At 37.7% G+C, this 23724-nt stretch overlaps 1 protein-coding gene across 4 annotated transcripts in view; it reads right to left on the reverse strand.

Annotated features, from left to right (window-relative positions):
• The window catches only part of BSDC1 (BSD domain containing 1), a 31274-nt gene extending 7784 nt beyond the window's left edge, over positions 1 to 23490 (reverse strand). The window contains exons 1-10 of one of the 4 annotated variants that reach the window (XM_053707254.1): positions 23399 to 23424; positions 22036 to 22098; positions 20699 to 20759; positions 20356 to 20472; positions 9821 to 9988; positions 9665 to 9719; positions 9444 to 9559; positions 9107 to 9175; positions 7855 to 7936; positions 6790 to 7221 (exon numbers count right to left, since the gene is read on the reverse strand). In XM_053707254.1, the coding sequence (XP_053563229.1) occupies positions 6790 to 7221; positions 7855 to 7936; positions 9107 to 9175; positions 9444 to 9559; positions 9665 to 9719; positions 9821 to 9988; positions 20356 to 20472; positions 20699 to 20759; positions 22036 to 22098; positions 23399 to 23409 (1174 nt within the window). In that variant the 5' untranslated portion in view covers positions 23410 to 23424. The other 3 variants (XM_053707253.1, XM_053707257.1, XM_053707255.1) reach the window with 3 other exon arrangements.
• Positions 23491 to 23724: the final 234 nt, after the last annotated feature.

Consider the following 23724-nt stretch of genomic DNA (forward strand, 5'->3'; position numbering starts at 1 on the left):
AAAAAGTGAAGCATAAGTGATCAGAGCACACACAAGCACCAAGGGATAGGCTTGCTTACGCGTTTCGGCTGTGAGCCGTAATCATAGCATAGGTGAGCCTATTCCAGGTGCAATTTATACACACATTGATTGTAGTGACGTAAGTAAAACAAGAAAAAGGTTAAAATAAAGTCACTCCCCTTAAAGTGCTAGTTACATCTACTGTGCCTGTTGATAACCACGGCCCTGATACAAAAAAAAAAAATATATATATATATATATATATATATATATATATATATATATAGTATAATAATAATCAAGATATTCTAAACATCAAGCATATATGGCCCATACCAGAGTGAACAGTTAATTATTAAAACACTCTGTTGCGTATAGTTGTATTCCATAATAAAAACAAAGGATGTAAGAAAATATTTTGAGTAATTGAACACTACTACACTGTGTGCAGTCAGCCATGTATACACTCATAGATGATACTGGCGAAAAATATATGTATATTTATGTATTCAATATAACTCAAATATGGATACATCATTTGTACGTAGCCAACTTGCATGTAATGAGGCTGTATGGTAAGAGATGGATTGTGAGAGTACCTAAGTTATCTACAAAGAGTTACTGTACACATAATATGCAAACCTAACCTATATAAATACCACTTCATAAACAGGTTATTAAACTTACTAAAGTAGTGAGAAAGTGAAAAAGTGTGTAAAAAGAGGGAGGTTTACATATATACAGAATACAATGAGATAGTAATAGGAAAGTATCATTGGGAAGCGATAGATGCTGTGGATCCCCCTACTCTGGACATTCCAATTCTACTCCCAGTAGTTAATAAGGTCAAATTCGGAGTTGAGTCCATGGGGGACCCTAGTCTCTAATTTAAAGATCCACAGCATCTCCCTTTTTCCCAATAATATATCTCTATCCCCTCCTCTCTTGGGATAGGGAATCATATCTATGGGTTGCCAAGAGAAGCAACTGAGATCTTTGTTGTGAGTTATTGCAAAATGATTTACCAACGGGGTACTTGCCTTACCCACACGTATGGTAGAGAGGTGTTCTCTCATTCTCGATCTGACATCCCTGGTCGTGAGTCCTACATATTGCTTACTGCATCGAGTACACGTGATACAGTATACAACATACGTGGAGGTACAGTTTAGACAGAAGTTAACATTGTATACCTTCCCTGTAACGGAGGACCTTAAGGTGTCAGATATCATCAAATAGTCACATGCTCCACATCTGGAGCTTCCACACCTATAAGAGCCCTTACTGGTAAGCCAAGAACTGGCCTGGGATGGCGGTTTCTTCAGGACTGTTGGCGACAATATGTTGCCCAGTGTGCGGTTTCTCCGATAGGAGCATCTCACACCTTCCTGCACACATCCCAATAGTCTTTCATCAGCTACAAGCATTTTAAAATGATGTTTCACAATACTACATACATCTTCATATTGTGAACTGTAATCCGTTACAAAAGTGACCCCTTTGTGTGTCTCTAGAGCTTGTGATCTATCCTGGAGTAGATCCGCTCTACGTATTTTGGAAACATCATTGTATGCCCTATTTACAGTTTTTCGTTGATACCCTCTCTGTGAGAGGCGTTTACAAACCTCTTTCATCTGGGTTTGGCCCTCAATCTCATCTGTGCAGTTTCTCTTTGCCCTGATGAGCTGGCCCTTGGCGATGGCATAGGGAACATGTTTGGGGTGGCAACTCCTTGCATGTAGCAAGGAATTGCCAGAGATGGGTTTCCTGTACAAGCTAGAAATAATTCCACCTTCGTTAGTGCCACTGAGGGTTATGTCAAGAAAATTTATCTTGACCTTTTGGATCTCATACGTGAATTTGAGGCCCAGGGTGTTAGAGTTAATATTGTGTATAAATTCAATTACATCAACTCCACTTCCACTCCAAATAAGAATCAAATCGTCTATGAAACGACGGAAGAATACAATCTCTGACCTGTGGGCATTCCCATCCCCATAGATGTGGGACAGCTCCCACCAACCCATGAACAGGTTGGCATAGGAGGGGGCAAACTTATTGGAAGTGGCCATGGTTGGCAACTGGACATCCGAACAAGATCCGCATACCAAAACCTGTGAGCCCATGCTGGAGCCAAAACGATTGCTCCATGATGATCTTGGAAATCCCTCTTGGAAGAAGAACTAGAGGCGGAAAAATATAGGCAGGTTGATAACTCCAGGGAAGTGTCAATGCATCCACTGCTTCCGCCTGAGGATCCCTGGACCTGGACAGGTACCTGGGAAGTTTCTTGTTTAGATGAGATGCCATCAGATCTATTTCTGGAAGCCCCCACATCTGAACAATTTGAAAAAACACATCTGGGTGAAGAGACCACTCTCCTGGATGTAAAAGTTTGACGACTGAGATAATCCGCTTCCCAATTTTCTATACCTGGGATATGGACCGCACAAATTAGACAGGAGCTGGATTCTGCCCAAACAAGTATCCGGGATACTTCTTTCATAGCCTGAGGACTGTGAGTCCCACCCTGATGATTAACATACGCCACAGTTGTGACATTGTCTGTCTGAAAACAAATAAACGTCTCTCTCTTCAATAGAGGACAAAACTGAAGACCTCTGGTAATCTCACCTCTTGAGATTTCCAAACCCCTTGTGCTGTCGGAGATCCCCAGACAGCTCCCCAACCTGAAAGACTCGCATCTGTTGTGATCACAGTCCAGGTTGGATGAACATAAGAGGCCCCTTGAACTATACGATGTGATCAAACCACCAAGTCAGAGATAGTCGAACATTGGGATTTAAGGATATTAATTGTGATATCCTTGTATAATCCCTGCACCATTGGTTCAGCATACAAAAATGAAGAGGTCTCATGTGAAAACGAGCAAAGGGGATCGCGTCTGATGCTGCAGTCATGAGACCTAAAACCTCCATGCACATAACTACTGAAGGGAATGACTGAGACTGAAGGTTCCGACAGGCTGCAACCAATTTCAGACGTCTCTTGTCTGTTAGAGACAAAGTCATGGATACTGAATCTATTTGGAAACCTAAAAAGGTTACCCTTGTCTCAGGAATCAAAGAACTTTTTGGTAAATTGATCCTCCAACCATGTCTTTGAAGAAACAACACTAGTTGATTTGTGTGAGATTCTGCAGAACGTAAAGACTGAGCAAGTACCAAGATATCGTCCAAATAAGGAAACACTGCAATATCCCGCTCTCTGATTACAGAAAGTAAGGCACCGAGAACCTTTGAAAAGATCCTTGGAGCTGTTGCTAGGCCAAAACGAAGAGCAACAAATTGGTAATGCTTGTCTAGAAAAGAGAATCTCAAGAACTGATAGTGATCTGGATGAATCGGAATATGAAGATATGCATCCTGTGAGTCTATTGTGGACATATAATGCCCTTGCTGAACAAAAGGCAGAATAGTCCTTATAGTCACCATTTTGAATATTGATACTCTTACTTAACGATTCAAGACTTTCAGATCCAGAACTGGTCTGAATGAATTTTCTTTCTTTGGGACAATGAACAGATTTGAATAAAACCCCAGACCCTGTTCCTGAAAAAGAACTGGCACGATTACCCAAGATAACTCCAGGTCTGAAACACACTTCAGGAAAGCCTGCGCTTTCTCTGGGTTCACTGGAATGCGTGAGAGAAAGAAAATTCTCACAGGCGGTCTTTACTCTGAAACCTATTCTGTACCCCTGAGAGACAATGTTCTGAATCCAATGATTTTGGACTGAATTTATCCAAACATCCTTGAAAAATTTTAATCTGCCCCCTACCAGCTGAGCTGGAATGAGGGCCGCACCTTCATGCGGACTTGGGAGCTGGTTTAGCTCTTTTAAATGGCTTGGATTTATTCCAGATTGAGGAAGATTGAGGAAGGCTTCCAATTGGACACAGATTCCTTAGGGGAAGGACTAGGTTTCTGTTCCTTATTTTGTCGAAAGGAACGTAAAAGCTTTAAATTTACCCTTAGATTTTTTATCCTGAGGCAAAAAAGCTCCCTTCCCCCCAGTGACAGTTAAGATTATAGAATCCAACTGAGAACCAAACAATTTGTTACCTTGGAAAGAAAGAGATAGCAATGTCGATTTAGAAGTCATATCATCATTCCAAGATTTAAGCCATAAAGCTCTTCTAGCTAAAATAGCTAAAGGCATATATCTAACATCAATTCTGATGATATCAAAAATGGCATCAGAAATGAAATTATTAGCATGTTGAATTAATTTAACAATGCTATACACATTATGATCTGATACTTGTTGCGCTAAAGTTTCCAACCAAAATGTTGAGGCAGCTGCAACATCAGCCAAAGAAATAGCAGGCCTAAGAAGATGGCCTGAACATAAATAAGCTTTCCTTAGATAAGATTCAAGCTTCCTATCTAAAGGATCTTTAAAGGAAGTACTATCTTCCGTAGAAATAGTAGCACGTTTAGCAAGAGTAGAGATGGCCCCATCAACTTTGGGGATCTTTTCCCAAAACTCCAATCTATCAGTAGGCAAAGGATACAATTTTTTTAAACCTTGAAGGAGTAAAAGAAGTACCCAGTCTATTCCATTCCTTAGAAATCATATCTGAAATAGCATCAGGAACTGGAAAAACCTCTGGAATAACTACATGAGGCTTATAAACCGAATTTAAACGTTTACTAGTTTTAGTATCAAGAGGACTAGTCTCCTCCATATCTAATGCAATCAACACTTCTTTTAATAAAGAACGAATATACTCCATTTTAAATAAGAGGATTTGTCTGTGTCAATATCTGAGGCAGGATCCTCTGAATCAGACAGATCCTCATAAGAGATAGATAAATCATTATTTTGTCGGTCATTAGAAAATTCATCAACTCTATGAGACGTTTTAAAAGACCTTTTACATTTATTAGAAGGCGGAATGGCAGACAAAGCCTTCTGAATGGAATCAGAAATAAATTGTCTAAAATTTACAGGAATATCCTGAGGATTAGATGTTGAAGGACCAGCAACATGTAATGAACTACTACTAATGGAAACATTCTCTGCATGTAAAAGTTTATCATGACAACTATTACAAACCACAGCTGGAGGAACAGTTACCACAAGTTTACAACAAATGCAGTTAGCTTTGGTAGAACCGATATCAGGCAGCAGGATTCCAGTAGTAGATTCTGAGACAGGATCAGATTGAGACATCTTGCAGTATGTAAAAGAAAAAACAACATATAAAGCAAAATTATCAATTTCCTTATATGACAGTTTCAGGAATGGGAAAAAAATGCAAACAGAATAGGCCTCTGACATAGAAAAAAAGACCAGAGGCAAAAGGAATGAGGTCTTAAATAATGAAAAAATGTTTGGCGCCAAGTATGACGCACCACAAACTGACAAACATTTTTTTTGCGTCAAAAACGTCCGGAACGAAACTCGAGCGTCATAGATGACGCAACCTCATGAAAAGACTTGGCGCCAACTAAGACGCCGGAAATGACGAATTTGCGTCAACAAACGTAATTTTCGCGCCAAAAATGACGCAATAAATTATAGCATTTTGCGCTCTTGCGAGCCTAATACAGCCCGCAATATAGAAAGAGTCAATTTGAAAACCTCAGGTAAGAATTTTTTTTTTTTTAAAGCATTTCCCAGATATGAAACTGACAGTCTGCAAAAAGGAAATATACTGATAAACCTGAATCATGGCAAATATAAGTACACACATATATTTAGAACTTTATATATAAAGTGCCAAACCATAGCTGAGAGTGTCTTAAGTAAATGAAACATACTTACCAAAAGACACCCATCCACATATAGCAGATAGCCAAACCAGTACTGAAACGAAAATCAGTAGAGGTAATGGTATATAAGAGTATATCATCAATCTGAAAAGGGAGGTAGGAGATGAATCTCTACGACAAATAACAGAGAACCTATGAAATAGATCCCCGTTAGGAAGACCATTGTATTCAATAGGTGATACTCCCTTCACATCCCTCTGACAATCACTGTACTCTGAGAGGAACCGGGGCTTCAACATGCTGAGAAGCGCATATCAACGTAGAAATCTAGAACAAACTTACTTCACCACCTCCATAGGAGGCAAAGTTTGTAAAACTGAATTGTGGGTGTGGTGAGGGGTGTATTTGTAGGCATTTTGAGGTTAGGGAAACTTTGCCCCTGCTGGTAGGATTGTATATCCCATACGTCACTAGCTCATGGACTCTTGCCAATTACATGAAAGAAAGGTATTGGGTGGGGGGAGTTAGAGCTGTACAATTCAGAAACTTAAAAGAAAGGGTTAATGGAGAGGTACTGCAGTAAAAATTTGCAGGTAAAGTAATTAAAGTACATAGTGTTATATTTTGTCTCTATCCCAACTTGTTTTATGTCCCTTTAAGGAGCAGCTTTTACTTTGTATGTTTGCTGTGGAGCTTGTACTTTATTCACAGCTTATTAAGGTTGCTTAGTGCCACTTTATCATGATGGCACAAGCACAGCTTGTGTAAGTGTGCCAGAAGGTGCGGGTATCTCTTCCTAGAGCCATTTTGGTCTTGTTAAAAAAAATAATGTTTTTTTTGTTTGTTTTTTTAAATTAACAGGAAATGCATGTAAGTTCACAGCTCTGCATGGTAACATGCCACAAACAAGCATAAAAACAGAAAGTATTCTACTGCAGCACAGACATTTTTTTTTTTTTTTTTTAAACAGTAAAAATCTAATACATTTTTAAAATACCCTCTTTTAAATTTCATAAAGAAAAAAAAACATTGTAGTTCTGTTTCTTACCCTTTTGCCCATTGTTAGAAGGGGTTGATTTACCGCTATCACTGTTTAATTCAAATACCCTCAAGTCAGAAGGTGGGTCCTCTTTCTGTGGTACCACCCGTGCAGGTATTTTAGACACTGACTGTTCAGCAGAAACTTGTGTGGAGATTTCCTGTGACTTTGTTTCAAGCAGTTCCTGAGTACCCGTGACAGGGATGGCACTAGACTCTATGGGAGTGGCTGAACTCTGGTAATCTGGATTAAAAATCTGAGTTACAGGGGATACACTCTCACTACTCTCAGAGGGGCTTGTGGCACAAGGGGGTTCTCTGGTTTGCTCATCCTGCTCTTCAGAAGTTACTTCAACATGGAGAGTGGGAATAACCGATTCTGCTGTCCTATGCGTCTCTTCTAAATTTAAACCTGGCGTCGAGGTCAGTTCTGTCATTTCCTCTGTGGATAAAGGATAAAATAATATAAGTTCTCAAGCAGCAGAGTGCTAGCAAAGAGCCGACATTAAAATTACATGAAATCCAAAAATTTTCTTTCATGATTTAGCCAGAACATATAATTTTAAACAACCTTCCAGTTTACTTCCATTATCAAATTAGCTTCATTCTCTTGGTATCATTTGTTGAAGGAGCAAAAATGCACTACTGATTGCTGACTGAACACATGGGGTGAGCCAATGACAATCGGTATATATATGCAGCCACCAATCAGCAGCTAGAACCTAGGTTCTTTGCTGCTTCTTAGCATTCCTAGATAAACCTTTCAGCAAAGGATAACAAGAGAAGGAAGCAAATTAAATAAGAAGTAAATTGGAAAGTTGTTTAACATTGTATTTTCTTTATGAATCATGAAAGAAGAATTTTGGCCTTTATGTCCCTTTAAGACGGTTAGCATTTATTAGTAGTTTTCATTTAGTTAGGCCTAGATACAAAGAATATTTGCATATACCTGCACGTTACAGAAATAACAGGGAATTCTCCTATTAACAAAGTACTTTAATGAAGATGTAGTGAAATGATTTGCAAAGCCATCTTTTGCAAAAATGTAGACGTTTTGATGAATGCATAAACTTACCCTCCTCTAAATCCCACCCAGGCTCTTCGGAATGTACACTCTGTTCTGCTCTTTGTTTCAGCGCATCCCTTCGTGCCTCCTCCTGGGAAAGTAACAGATTTCTATGACACATTGTCGTAGAAGAAAATGACATTGTTTGTAACATAACATATAATGCCAGATGTGCTAAGTTACAAAATCAGATGCCTTTTTTCAACCATGCATAATTAAACATTATGGGCTAGATTACAAGTGGAGCCCCAATTTGTTGCGCACCGACAAATTTGCCTGTTTGCGGGCACGCGATAACTAATCAGCTATTACAAGTGGCTGGTTATTGCTACCGTGAGCTCGCAGTAGCAATTAGTGCTTAAAAAATTAACCAGAGATCAGATCTCTGTTTAATTTTTTAAATGTCCACCAAATGCCCCTAAAATACAGTGGTGTGTATTTTATCAAAAAATAAAAATTCTAATAAAATAACTGCACCAGGCAGCTTTTAGGGGCCAAAGTTGGTGTGGGGCATTAGAAAAAAAAACGGCACTGAAAAGTGCCTTTACATTGCGGTCTATTGGAACTGTGTGTTCCCAGTAAATATATATGTATATATATTTATGTGTTAATATGTCTATATACACATATTAAAACATAAATATATATGTATATAAGCATATACATATATATTTACAATTTGCTGCCATCACTGCACGACTTACCCCCTTCGCTGCGCTTTTGTTCTCTGGAAGCGCGCTCTCGTGAGTGCGATGGTTCCCAGCAAGGCGAATGCTAACTTGAGTTTGCATTGCTGTCAACTTGTAATACCAGCGCTATAGCTTTCACGAAAGTTATATTTAGCGCTCCACTTGTAATCTGGCACTTTATGCGGAATTAAATCTTGAGTTTACAGGGACTTGGACAAGCAAGTAATAAGAATTTGTTGTATTTAAAGATGGAACAGCCTTTCAAACAAGCTGGCGTCTCTCTCCCACCTTCCACTGGGATGTCGATCTATTTTGCTGCCTCTTGTATACATACATTTTCTACAGCCTATACTGTATTATTGAATTGGAATTTTTAGTATAGGTAGTAGTTTCAACAGACAAAAACAGCTATTTCAAATGACAAAATAAAACTAAAGAAACTATTTGTAAGCAATTTAATTACACCCCAAGTGGGTAAAATGGATCATTTCAAACATTAAACTGCCTTTGTGTGATTCCCATAATGTCTGACCATCACTTAGCAATGTTGAATCTACAAGACATCCACTAACCTGCTCAAGCTGATGCACTTTATAGAAATAGCGCTGCCAGAACTCTGAATGAGACACAGCCGCAGGTACCTAAGAAAGACAAACAGCTGAATGATGTACATATCATCTGGTACTATTTCTGCCTGCAAGCCACATAAAGCACTCTGTTTTTTAATGTTTTCTAACTCCATTGTGTAGGGACTTCATCCGTTTAAAATCTAAATGAAATTGAATCTAATTACTTTCCATGGCCCTACAATGTAATTTTTTAAAGAAATGACTTACTTCATAACCTAATCTTACACATATTAATTACAGCAGATTACTAAAGTGAGTGGCAGAAAGTGATGCCCATTACCATTTTGGTGTAAAGAGAGCGAATCGATGGGCTTGTCACCAAGAGCTCAGAAATTTCTGCTTTACGCTCCTCATGATCCCAGTGAGTGAGCCATAAGTCAAATTGTGCAGGAGATCCTGAGGCAGACACAAGACCACCAAATATGTTACATTAAAACCACACATTACTGTAGTCACAATACAGAAAGAAATACTACTGTCAAAATACATTTCAGAAATTACCATCAGGCTCATTGCAGTAAGTAGCTGGGTCAGACTGCAAACTATACAAGCGTGCCTGAAAAACAGAATAATATTTTAAAAATAACATATTTGAAACCGTAAAGCAATACTAGCAGAAGCAGGACATTTGGCTTCCATAAGAAGTCTTTTTCATACCTTGGTGCTATCATAAGGTTCTGTGGTTCCAGAGGGAGTTGCCATAAGTGTGATGACATCACAGTCAATAGTTTTGTCAGGTGACGGAGCAAAGGTGTCAGAGATCACTCCAAAAATATCAGAAATACCTTTCTTCATCTTCTCTGTGGTCCCAGATGATCCCTCCACCTGCCAAAGCAGAAAATCTAGATGACTTATACTGCACGCATTACAATAAGGTGACACCAGACACAGGAATACACCAACTGCATGCTTACACATTGCCACTGGTCCTAGAAAGGGATACACTTACTCAGATGTGTGTACTGTAGCTGTGTAACACAAATACATATTTATGTTGTTGCATTATATTTTAGTTCCAGTAACTGTGAAATGTATAACATCTATCAATCTCAAAATACAAATAATAATAATTATAAATATAAATTAATGTCTCATACTTTAACCCATTATCTTAATATTAAACCTTGCACCATACCATAAAATATTGTACACTCACCTAAATGTGTATCCTATTCATACCTAGTGTTACCACTATTCCAATTTAAATTGGAAACATCTTGTCCCTTTTCCATGCCACACTGCATAAAGCACCCTGAAGAAATCGGTCTACAGACATATCCTGAATAATTACAGTAAACCTTAAACCTTCAAAGCATAATAACTTAATTCAATTTCTACTTGTTGATTAGCTAGCAAATGTATTCCTTCTTTTCTCTATGGGGAAGGTGCCTCTTCTTGCATGGTACTTCATCTGAACCACTTGTGTTTAGCCTCTGTATGGCTAACCTATGGCTAACCTATTTTGGAATATCATTTTTTTTTTTTTTTTTAAATTAACTAATTACTTCCTGCCAACAACTGATCTCTTATGAATACTTCAGCTGCTTCAATGCTAAAGGAAACATTGCAGTACAAAATGTAAATGCTCTGTCTAATTACAGCATTGTATTTTTGCAAAATTATTTTTCTCCTGTGTTTAACCCCAACTAAAGGCATCAAATAAAATGCTCTAATTCATTACAGCATGTAATTTTTACGCCCAAACATAAGAAAAAAAAAGAAGCATATTGTGATATTCACAGAACAGGTATATATAGCCAGGTACACATTACCACGATGATCGGACACCTTTGGTGCATGAGTCTATTTCATTTTCTATATATATTATTTACGGAGTCTCGTGCTTTAGTGGGTAATTAGATCAGAGTTTGGGGGTAAATAATAGTCTAGTTGTGTGTTTAACCTCCATAAAGATGTTCAAAAGGGACATAAATCCCAAAATTGTTATTTCATGATTCAAAGTATAGAATTTATAATAAAAAAAAAAGTTTCTGACTTCTTTTTTTAAATTATCTTTTTATTGAAGGCAGAAAAAAAGATATACACATAACATAAAATATACAAGCATCACATAAAGTATGTGTGTCAACCACACATTGATAAAAACATAAAGGCCTGAAGATTTACATGTGTCCCTATATTGCATTTCCTTGCAGGGCACTCAGGGCCTGCAATGATAATATAAGGTCATATTAATCCAAGATTAATTGATATTTCATATTGTGAACGAAGGCAGCTATACTCTTTTTTATACTTCCAGGATTTAAGAATCATTTGTCTGGCTAATAAGATTGCAGTATTAATCAGAGGTTTGTTCTGTATATTTTTTTGTGAAATAAAAAAAACAACTTATGAATAGACTAAGTTAAATCTAATAAGTAAAAATCTATTTAGCCAGAACTCTATTTTGCTTCCAGAATTTTTGGATTTTAGGGCAGTTAAAAAAAACGTGTAATAAATCTGCTGCAGGTTTACTACATCTGGAGCAAACATTTGACCCCGAGTATGCCATTTCGCAATTCTCTTAGGCGTAAGGTATGGCCTATTCAATAATTTAATATGTGATTCTCTCAGGGATATAGCAGAAGTAAATTTCATAACTATAATAAAACTTTCCTGGAAAAATTCAAGGTTAATTCCTGGAATATCGATGCTCCGTGTTTGAAATGGCCTACTAATTTTTTCTTTTGCATCCTTGGAAGACAAGCATCTATAAATATAAGTCATCAAGTGGTTGCCTAAACCTATCAGTAATGAGATCCAGCGGACCCAATGACCATGTATTTTCCTCAATAAGATTGTGACTACAGATATGTCTGACCTGCACAAAATGCAAAAAAATATTTCTTATCTAAGTTAAATGCTTTGATTAGTGACTCAAATGTTTTAATAAGTTTTGTATGTGGGTCGATCAGTTGTGATATGTATTTAAGATTTTTTAAGGACCATAATTTGAAATCATGTGAGGTATAGCCACTTTCAAAGTCTGTGTTACCCCAGATAGGGAGAAATTGAGATATTTTATAATTTATCTCCATATACTTACAAACTTTGTTCCAAGCTTTCAATACATTATATACACTGTATACTTTTGGATATTGCCTTTAATATCTTGAGGGTCAGTCAGATGTAAAAGAGCTTTAAGGGAGTATGGGGCAATCATGGCTTCTTCTATCTTATAATTTGTAACATGATCAATTTTGGAAAGCCAGTCTAATGCTATTTTGGACAGACATGCCCAGTTATAATTATTGATGTTTGGGAATGTCGAAACCTCCCTCATCTTTAGAATGCATACGTTTTGCTAATGCTATACGTGGTTTCCCGTGATCCCATAGAAAATGGGAACACCTAGAATTGAACTACAGGATGTCTGCATTGCGCACAAATACAGGGATGTTTTGAAGTAAAAAAAGTATTTTTGCATATGGGGAGGAACAAGATCCAGAGTGGCCAGAAAGACACTATATATGCCCAGGGACAGAGGCGGTCTTGGGGTGCCTAATATACAATTATACAAACAAGCAATCAAGTTGCACAGACTACTTGACTGGTGCCACAGGGACCCTAACAAAATATGGGTGCAACTGGACTGTGACATTATGAATACTAAAAATGCGTGTCTGGGGGCATGGACACAGGAAAAAGATAGACCAACAGCAACAACAACATACCCCTTATTAATGGGCTTTTACACGCAATGGGACAAACTAATTAATACCTCTACGAACATATCCTTGAGACACTCCCCCCTGACACCAATATACCAAAACGCTTCCATACCCTGGAATCGCTCGGATTGAGAGACAGACCACAACACACCTTTTGCAGAATGTACCTTGGTGGCGCTGACCATAGATGGCAATCTTAAAACACATTCTGACATTTCAGAAGAGCTACCAGACATAAACATGAACTGGTTTACTTATACTCAACTAAACCATTACCTAGTTACACATAAACATAAAGAAAGTTTGATGAGACAGCTAACCACATTCGAAAAGTTGTGCACACGAAACTCATCTGTGGCACATGCAATCTCATTATATAAAATTCTAACTGAAGGAGAACTTCAGACACTCCCTACATATACAAAACAATGGGAAAAAGAATTAACCTCTTAAGGACATATGACGGAATTTTTCCGTCATAAAACAATTGAGCAAACTGAAAGCTGTGTCCTTAAAGGGTTAAACACAGAGTTCACCCTCCAGCAATGGCAACAGGCCTTTCAAATAACCAAAACAACTTCGATTTCACTGAGAGTACAGGAATCAAGCTACAAATTCCTGGCCCGATGGTACCTAACCCCAAGCAGATTGCAGCATATATATATATATATATATATATATATATATATATATATATATATATATATATATAAACATGCCTCGGGCAAATGCTGGAGAGATTGTGGAGGCGAGGGATCACCAACACATATATGGTGGGACTGTAACAAACTAGACAACTATTGGGTGGGAATCCTTAGTCACATGGAGAGCACTATAGGGAAACCACTGCAACATAGCATAACTACACTACTTTACTTAACACTTCCCAAAATAGAATGTACAGCAGATAAGGCCTTATTGTTACTCATGCTTAACAGTGCAAAGCTACTGATACCAAAGCACTGGAAATCCAGAATAGTCCCCACTGTAACGGAATGGAAGGGACAAGTAGACATACTTAGCCTAGAAAGATACCATCATGTACAACAGGGAACAGTAGAAATACACAAGCTTATGCTGGAAAGGTGGGATGCGAACAGACGAAGCATAGAGAGTTGACGCAGGATAAAAACATAGATGAATGAAGCCAACCTGAGCAGGAAACATTAGACAGGGTGAGAGGATGAACTTATGTTATATTGTTGACAAGTGCCTAATAAAGTAAAACAAGCTTGCATAACGTGACATTTTTACATGCAGGCTTTCATATGCATTTATATTTGATATTCCATATTTGTCCTACTTTTTTCTCTTTTTTGGGTTATAGAGTAAAAGTGCGTCACTCCACTGGAGCTGACAATAATATACAACAGACTGACAAAAACTGAGGACTGAAAAGTTCTGTCATGGACACTCAGCAACCTGTTGTAGTTACTCCAAAGAAACAAACAGGCCTTAATTTAGTTTTGAACAATGCTTTACACAATGTTATGTTTTATTATGCATTCATTTTTGTATTTATGCAAAATCATTCAATAAAAAAATAAAAATAAAGTATTTTTGGAAATAAACACATTTTTATCAACACTATTTTTGCAGACAGAGTAAGAGGTAATTTACTCCAGTTCTTCAGATCCAAAGAGCATTTGTGCCAAATGGGGGTATAATTCATATCATACCATTCTTTAGGGTTTTTAGATAGTGTTATCCCTAAATATTTAATACTTCTGTTGGTGACCAGATAGCTATTTTTTCCCTAATAATCCATAAAATCACTGATTTTCTAAGATTAATTCTGTAGCAAGAAAAAATACTAAATTTGGCAATAATATCCAAGAGTACCTGTATATTCTTTCTGGAGTTTCCAATGTAAAAGAGAATGTCATCAGCATACAGGGAAAGGATGCACTTCGTTGAGCCTATCTTGATGCCATCTAATTTGTTCCTACACATTATTGCTAATGGTTCTAAGGCAATGTTGAATAGCAATTATCATCATTGTCATTTATTCGTATTGCGCCACCAAATTCCATAGAGCTGGGTACAAAGATAGGGGTATACAATGACAAGGATTTGTGATCAAATACAAAACTAAACAAATCTAGTACAGGAGGAAGAGGGCGCTGCTCCGGAGAGCTCACAGTCTACAGGTTTAGGGTGCAGAGACATAAGGTTTGGGGTAGCTTGTTACATTGGTTGTAGTTGCAGCAGTGAGTCAGGCAGTTCATGTATTAGTTTGGTTCAGAAAGGGATAGAGGAGAGATAGTAAGCCGCTCTGAATAGGTGGGTTTTCAAGGAGCGTCTGAAGCTATACAGGGTTGTTGACAGTCTTATGGAGCGGGGTAGAAAGTTCCAGAGGACAGGAGCAGCACGTGCGAAGTTCTGGAGGCGGGAGTGCGGTGTAGAGATAACAGGAGTGGAGAGACGTAGGTAAGAGGTTGATCGAAGAGGACGGGATGGGGAATATTTCACGATGAGAGAGGAAATATAGTTGGGAGTTAGACTGTTGAGTGCTTTGTAAGTTAGGGTTAATACTTTAAATTGTATTCTGGAGTGTATGGGGAGCCAGTGTAGAGACTGGCAGAGCAGCTGATGTAGATCGGCGACTTAGTGGATGAATCTAGCAGAAGCATTCATAATAGATTGGAGGGCAGAGAGACAGTGTTTTGGAAGGCCATTTAGGAGTAGATTACAATAATCAATGCGTGACAAAATGAAGGAATGAATAAGTATTTTTGTAGTTTTTTGAGTAAGGGAGGGACAAATTCTGGAAATGGAGTAAGAGGGCATCCCTGTCTTGTACCTTTATGAAGACTTATAGCCGGGGAAAGTTAACTATTTAAACTTAAAAGGAGACCGGGTCTTGGTATAACAATCTGATATAGTTTGGGAAGTGTCCTCTGAAACCAAAATTATTTAAGGCGATGAATAAATGATCAAATCAGCAAGTGAATAAATGATCCCATAAAATGGAATCAAATGCCTTTCGGAATCTTCCGTAAGTACAGAAAAGTCTTGTTTATAATTAATTTTAGATTTATGTGATGGGAGAAGAAATTCAATTAATGACATGGCCTTCCTAATATTCTTCTGAGCTGTTCTTCCAGGAATAAAACCAGTTTGATCTGGATGAATTAGATTGCTTATAACTGGTTTTAAACGATTTGCAATTAGGGATGCACCGAAATGAAAATTCTGGACCGAAACCGATACAGAAAATTCAGGATGCCCCTGGCCGAAAACCGAAATGAAACCGAAATAGTTTTTTTTTCTTTTTTTAACTACAGTGTGTGTGTGTAGCTGAGAGAGCTTGTAGGCAGGAAAGCTCCAACAAATGGGCGTGGTCCCTTGTACCGTAGGGCGTGATCTGCAATGAAACTGGTGGAGCTCTACAAGGGAGAGCGTGGTTATAGCCAGACAACAATACGAGGTGGACATGTGTTTTGTTTTTGGGTGTAGTTATCCGTGCGATAGGCGTGGCTGCACCTGATAGTCTCTCATCGTATCTCCGCTTAGTTCCTGGTTTGGGTCTCACACTGACCCGTTAGATTATATGTCCGGAGTCCCAAATGCAGTCTGTCTCTCACTTATTACCAGGACCACCGGACTTAGCTACGACCTTACGTGCAAGGTGGTTATAGAAAGTTACTGTGCTTTTTTGTATACACTGTCTGGTGGGTGCTAATTTGTACCAACTGTGTGCGAGCTTGGGGCTTATGCATATATAATGTGCACGCATATTTGCCTCAAGTGAATAGAATGTCTACGCACAAGAGGCTGATGTATAAGCACTTTATATAAGGCTTATACATATTCACTGTGTGTGCTTAGGGCTGTGTCTCATAATATCAAGTGTTTAAAAACATGTTACTTATAATCCTTTGAATAATGTATTCAGAACTTTGGTTTCCTTCTAAAAAAAAAATGGGCACTGTTGGTTTCAAATATCATCATGTCATGGTACTTATGTGTGTGCTCTGTGTACCATGCCAGTGCTGTGCTGCTCGCCTTATGCTAAGGATAGACATTTAACTCAATAGAACAGGGGAGGGGTGTACATTTGTTGCCATTTTGGTCCTCTTTGGGCCGAAATTGGAATTGCACATTTTATTATTCTTTATTTAGTTCTGTGTAACGGAATCAGATTTAACTTTTTTTTTTTTTTTTTTTTACCATTTGTCAAAATAAAGTATAGTCCTAGAAAACTATTATTATATGCAAAATAGTAATTCAAGTAATGAACTCAAACAGCAGCTCTAAGCTGGCATCAAATTTGAAATATGCTACACAATAATTTTACCGAAAATAAAAAGCAAAAAAAACGAAAACCGAAATAACAAAAAATGCCATTTTCGGCCGAAACTTTCTGCGGCCGAAATTCCGGTGCATCCCTATTTGCAATAATACTGGCTAGGATCTTGTAATCATTATTTAATAGAGAGAAAGGAGCGGTAAAACATTTAGATGGCTTTACGTGGTGTACAAAATAAGTATGTGTTGGCGCAATTGATTCTGTAAAAAAAATGGCAGGCAGTTGGTCAGGGCCAGGTGCTTTCCCCATAGCTAACTCATTAATAACTGTTGATGTTTCTTCTATTGAGATTTCTCTGTTTAATAGTAGCAGTTGATCAGGCCGAATTTTTGGAAGATTAATGTTGCTCCAGAAGTGATCTTTAGCTTCTATATTAATGTCTGCAGGTGAATAAAAAATGTATTAAAAATTATGGAACTGTGTTAAAATATCTTTGGGCACAGTGTATTTAGTTCCCTCTGCTGTAATAGACCCAATATAATTGTTTATTTTCCTGCTTCCAGAGAGGTTTGCTAACATTTTAGCAGATTTAGGAGAGAACCTGCCAAATGATGCTTTGTTTTTAATCTCTGTTTGAGTCCGTTGTTGGTCAAGAAAGATTTCTCTCTTTTTTGCATTTTGATAATCGTTCCAGTTGCTACTATCTGGATTTTCAATATATCTGGTGTATTTATTTTTTAGTTGATTAGCTAGTTGAATATCTCTGCTTCTAATCTTTACTTTCCTTTTAACCATATAGACCTTTATTTCCCCTCTGAGGTAAGCTTTCGCTGTCTCCCAAAAAAAATTATATTTGACAGTGATATTCTCTATTAAAATATGAATAATCCCTCCATTTTTGTGTCAACCAGTTTCTAAATTTAACATTAGAAGATAAAAAAGGTGTGTTGGGGGGGGGGGGGGGGACTTTCCGCATTAAGTTTTCCAATTGTTCCAGATCTGGATAGATAGTGCTATAACTGCTTGATCTGATATTATTGTATTTTTTATATCTGTAAATTTTTTAGAGAAATATGCTAATATCCACGCCTCTTTCTTAGATCTGAAAGATCTGTTCATTTTTAATCTATCCAGATATGGAACAAACACATATCCAGATATGGAATCTAAAAGCTTTATCTCAAATACAGCATTTATTAGTTCTAGATTTGGTATAGAAAGTGCTGTTACTTGGTCTTTTTAACTGACAATTTTATCTCATCCTCAGCTAATACCCTATAAACTGAACATACTATATATATATATATATATATATATATATATATATATATATATATATATATATATATATATATATATATATATATATATATATATATATAACATGTAAGGTAGAACAGGCTGCTATAATCTTACAGCAATGAGTCTAACCTGTAATAATATAGCTATAATAGATTGATTTGTTTGTTATCTTAAACAGTTATTGACAACTGTTATATTTAGAAAACATTTCTAAACAGCACATAACAGGCAGCAACGTGTCTCCAGCAATGAGTGACCTATATTAGATAGGGACAGGATATTTTCCTTCTAGAATATAAGTCCTAGTGAGGAGAATGTCCAGAGACACTTAATGATGCCAAAAAAATACGTTCCTAGAGAACTGTAATAAAGTGGGGTATCATGGAAATCACAGTTCAGAAATTTTTGAATGCATATATTTGTACATATATCGCTTTAGATATTAGAGAGGATACTATATATAGAGCCCTTAAACCAGGCCCTCTCTGAATAAAAAGGAAAACAAAAATATATGCCTTAATCCTCAGTCGTTGGAGCTTAAATATTCTTTTCTGTTTCTTAGCAATAAAAACAGTAGTTGAGACACTATGCAGGGATACTGTCAATCAGCTGATCTCCAAAGACAGAGCCCAATAAGATAAGGAAGAAGAAAAAATACTTAACTTGACTCCGGAGGGCAAGGCTTGTGCTTTACTCACTTAAATTTAGGCATAGATTCCATGAAAGAGCTTTCCTACAGATTAAGCAGCTTTTAGTGTTGCAGCTATGATGCTTTGATCAGCATTTGTTTTCCTCCTATCCCGGTGACAAGCGGCGGTAAGTCGTGTTATAACCCACTCCCTCTGTCTTCAGGTCTCCAGGGTTCTGTGAGCAAATTGCGATGCAGCAAACAGGTATTCGGAAAGCAGGGTGGAAGTTGTTTTATCCAGCATACGTATGGGCTTCTGCATTGAAGAATCTGCTATTCCAGCAGTATACAGCTGAAAGAGACGGTATAATCCAACTCCTCTGCTGACAGACAGCCAGAGTCCTGGGAGTGTGCAGTCTCTTTTCCGCGTGCCAAATACTCCCTTGCTTACCAGGGGCTTCTGAGTATGCCAATAAGGCTTCTTGGTATGGCTCAAGCGACCGAGTCCGAATGGCTTGTAGGACCTCCTGCTACCCACAAAAAGGCTCTCAGAGCGAGGGACCACCTCTCCACCTTGTTCTCCCAACAACTCGGTAACAAGCAAACAGACTGTCTCGCTAATGGCAAAAGCTGGGGAAGCCTTGGTGCAGGAATTACAACAGGGACGTGGAGATCGCGAGTCAGCAGAGGCTCCTCCCACAAACGGAAGTCTGATACTGTAAAATTAATTCTATTATCAAATAATTTGCTTCATTCTCATTATATTCTTTATTGAAGAGCATATCTAGGTAGGTAGTGTCCACATGAACTAGCACTTAGAAATTAGCATATGAGCCTACTTAGTTTTAGCTTTCAACAAAGTATACCAAGAGAATAAAGCAAATTTGATAAAAGTAAGCTGAAAAGTTGTTAATATTTGCATGCCCTATCTGAATCATGAAAATTTAATTTTGACTAGGCTGTCCCTTTAAAATTGCACAATGTGTCTTAAGAAGGAAAAACATTTATTGGGTTTCATACTCTTTTAAATGTATGCTCTATCTGAATAATGAAAGAAGAATTTGGGGTTTGGATAAAGTCCTCCCGCAAACATTGCAGCTCACAATCAGAACACAGACAGTGATTAGCAGGGGTTAAACAAAGAGAGAGAAAAAAATGCTCTAACTGAATTGTATCTTTGCACTAGTGACCAGAATGTCAATTTAATGTTTTGTGTTGTATGCTGCTGGGTTACATATACCAATATGTGCTTATGGGTTCATCACAATATCATAAGGCTGGTTCATCTAGATACTTTCCCCTTAATACTTATTTGTCCCAGTCTAGTTATATTACTTACTGCCAGCTTTTCCTTGACCACACTGGCCGTGGCTGCAATAGTACAGGCTGTGTCATGCTGCACAACACGAGTGAATTCCGACAGGTCGCGCTTCATAAACTCCAGAGCCTCTGCAGACTGTACATAAGAAACCAAATTACAGGGTGCAATAAAAACCTTATTTTAGGTAGTAACATCCACCTTAAAGAAGTATTCTTATAAAACATGTTATCTGCATTTAATATATTAGTAAGAAAACACAATTACTAAGTACCTTACCAAACTATAACTAAGAGGTGTGTGTGTTTTAAACTATAACTAACATTACATAATACTGATTTGTCACATATGACCCCATACATACCTTTTCTCGCACACTGTTGTAACTTTGCTGTATCCAGCTTTTCCACCAGCCCCCATCCTCCCTGTTAAAGGGAAAATGTATAACATATAAAGGATTTGTGTATTAAAAAAATAGTTTAAAGCTTTATGATTTAAAAGTGTGGGTAAAATGACAGGTTGATGTGTCAGTAAAGGGAGAAATCTGTGGAATACTAAGAAGTTTGTGAATTGAGAGAAGGAACTCTGGAGAAACAGTGCATGTTTTGAGGTAAAATATTATACACTGGTAAGCCATTATGGGGTAATAAAGTAGTACTAAAAGGATTTGAATGTAGAAAAACAAAAGATTTTCAAAAGAGAGGTGCCCCAAGTAGATAGTACAACAAAGGGAAAGTGAAAGTAATATGTACATGCAATGTACAAATACAATTTAGGTTATTAGGCTTGCAGGGTTACATACTGACTAAGGGGACTCTGGGGGCAGATATACAAAAGATCAAGGTGAATCAGGTAAATATAGTTCCAATATCAGATATACATAAGGTTAAATGATCTCTGGGGTCTGTTATACAGCTCTAGAGACACATATCCAACTGGTTACTAGAAATGTAAGATCACATGGGCCTATGGTGACAGACATAAAGCTGTTTAAAGAAATACTAAACTATTTTTTTTCTTCTTTCATGATTCAGATAGAACATGCAATTTTAAGCAACTTTCTAATTTACGCTTATTATCAATATGTCTTCATTCTCTTGCTATCTTTATTTAAAAGGAAGGAATGTAAAGCTTAGGAGCTGACCCATTTTAGGTTCAGCACCCTGGATAGTGCTTGTTAGTCACTAATAAGCAAGCGTAAACCAGGTTCTGAACCAAAAATGGTGACAGCTCCTAAGCTTTACAATCCTGCTTAAAAAAAAAATGATAGCAAGAGAACAAAGAAAAATGGATAATAGGCGTAAATTAGAAAGTTGCTTAAAATTGCATGCTTTATCTGAATCATTAAAGAAAACATTTGGGCTTAGAATCCCTTTAAGGAGCTCCAGAGTCACAAACACAACAGCTTATGAATGCTTTTTGGTCAAATACATAGATAGTTGCATGGCTCATTAGCATACAATGTTCTGTAGACAAATGGCAATATGGCTTTGAGTTCATATAAACAGCAGGATTTGTGGATAATGTTCACAGCTGGTTACGACAATGTGAAGTAGGATATAGGAAAAGTTATAGAAGTACAGGATCTGATAACCAACTAAAGGGGCTCTTGGGCTAGATGCAAAACAGAATTTAAAAACACAGCAACATTTCAAGTCTCTTGAAGATACTCATTATGAAATACAAAGCCAGGTGACATACACAGTAGTCTGCAGAAGGGCTTTGAGATCAGGCACGACGCATACACTGCAGGTTTTCGGAGCTCTGGGGTCAGACACAACAGGGAATATGTGGTCAGGTATGTGACAGGTTATGACGTATCTGAAGTTAGGTACAAACAGGTTATGGGAACACATAAACAGGTTACAGGGTCACATACACAACATTTTACTCGGGTTCTAGGGTCACATATAGAGTAAATTATAGAGGTTTGGGAGTCATATTTCATGGACTCTGGGGCGGTCATGTAACAATAAAGGTTCTGCAAGTTTGCCAGAAACCTGGCATTTTACTTAAAAAGGTTGGCAAGATATGTGGTGACATTGAATAGGTAAAGGTTAAGCAGTAAAGACTTTACTGTTTCAGGCATGTTACAGTTATTAAAAAGACATTAAACCTATATTTTTTCTTTCATGATTCAGATAGAGTATACCATTTTAAACAACTTTCTAATTTACTTTATTTATCTAATTTGCTTCATTCTCTTGATACTCTTTCCTGAAAAGCATATCTAGATAGGCTCAGGAGCTTCTGATTGGTGGCTGCACATAGATGCCTCATGTGATTGGCTCACCAATGTGCATTGCTATTTCTTTAACAAAGGATAGCTAAAAATTGCAGCAAATTAGATAATAGAAGTAAATTGGAATGTTGTTTAAAACTGTATTCTCTATCTGAATCATTAAAGAAAAAATGTGGGTTTAATAGCCCTTTAATACTAATTAATATGAATGGTATAATTTCATCAAAGGCTGCGAGTGGGTCTGTAACACACCAGAGTACTGAGGTGTGGGTTCTGGACTCAGATACAAAGCAGCTTACATTGTCTATTGGTATTGCATGCACAGCAGGCTACAAGAGGACTTCTGGAATCATGTATCCAACTGGTTAGATGAAATCTGATGTTGGGTGCACAGTAGATCACATGGTCTTTAAACAGCTGGTTACATGTAGTAAGGAGACAGGTACCCCGGACTTTATGGGGGCTCACTGCGGTCATATTCAAAGCATGTTACAGGGTCTGAGGTCCAATAAACAACAGGTTAATGGGGTGTTGTTATCAAGTACATAACAAATTACTTGAAGTCTGGGACCCAACGCTCAGATAGAGAGCTGTTTATTGAGGCTTTGATGACAGATTTACACTGGGTTACAGAATACTGACATAACCCACTCACGGGCGATTTAATTGTGCGTGGCGTCAGTGCTGAGAGCAACACGGCAGGTTGTACATTTCTGTTTACCTTCCCTGCAAAGTATCACGATCAGATTATTTCTCGCATGAATGATCGTGACTGAACCTAGAATGCCCCCTCCACAACCCACTTCTGCATCCCTCACTCACCCTTCCGCCATTGTGGCCCCGTGACATCACCAATATTTACTGACCTCTGACCCAGCAATTCCGCTGTCTGCGGTAAACGGCCCGGAAGTAGAAGGGTGTGGCTAGCCGACGAAACGAGTGTGCGATTAACCGATTGGCTGGCAATTTGATGATGTAAACATTTTACATAACAACACTGTTTACATCGATGTGAATTTGTACTTATTTTTGTTTTTAGTGTTATTCTTTCCCTAGATATGGTTCATGCGTCGCTGTTAAAAGTTGTGTTTTGTGAATGCCTGGTTTTAATTTAGCAAGTTATCTATTGTTGGTTACTGTTAGATTTA

This window comes from Bombina bombina, chromosome 3, assembly GCF_027579735.1.
Source record: "Bombina bombina isolate aBomBom1 chromosome 3, aBomBom1.pri, whole genome shotgun sequence".
In the NCBI taxonomy this organism is placed as follows: Eukaryota; Metazoa; Chordata; class Amphibia; order Anura; family Bombinatoridae; genus Bombina; species Bombina bombina.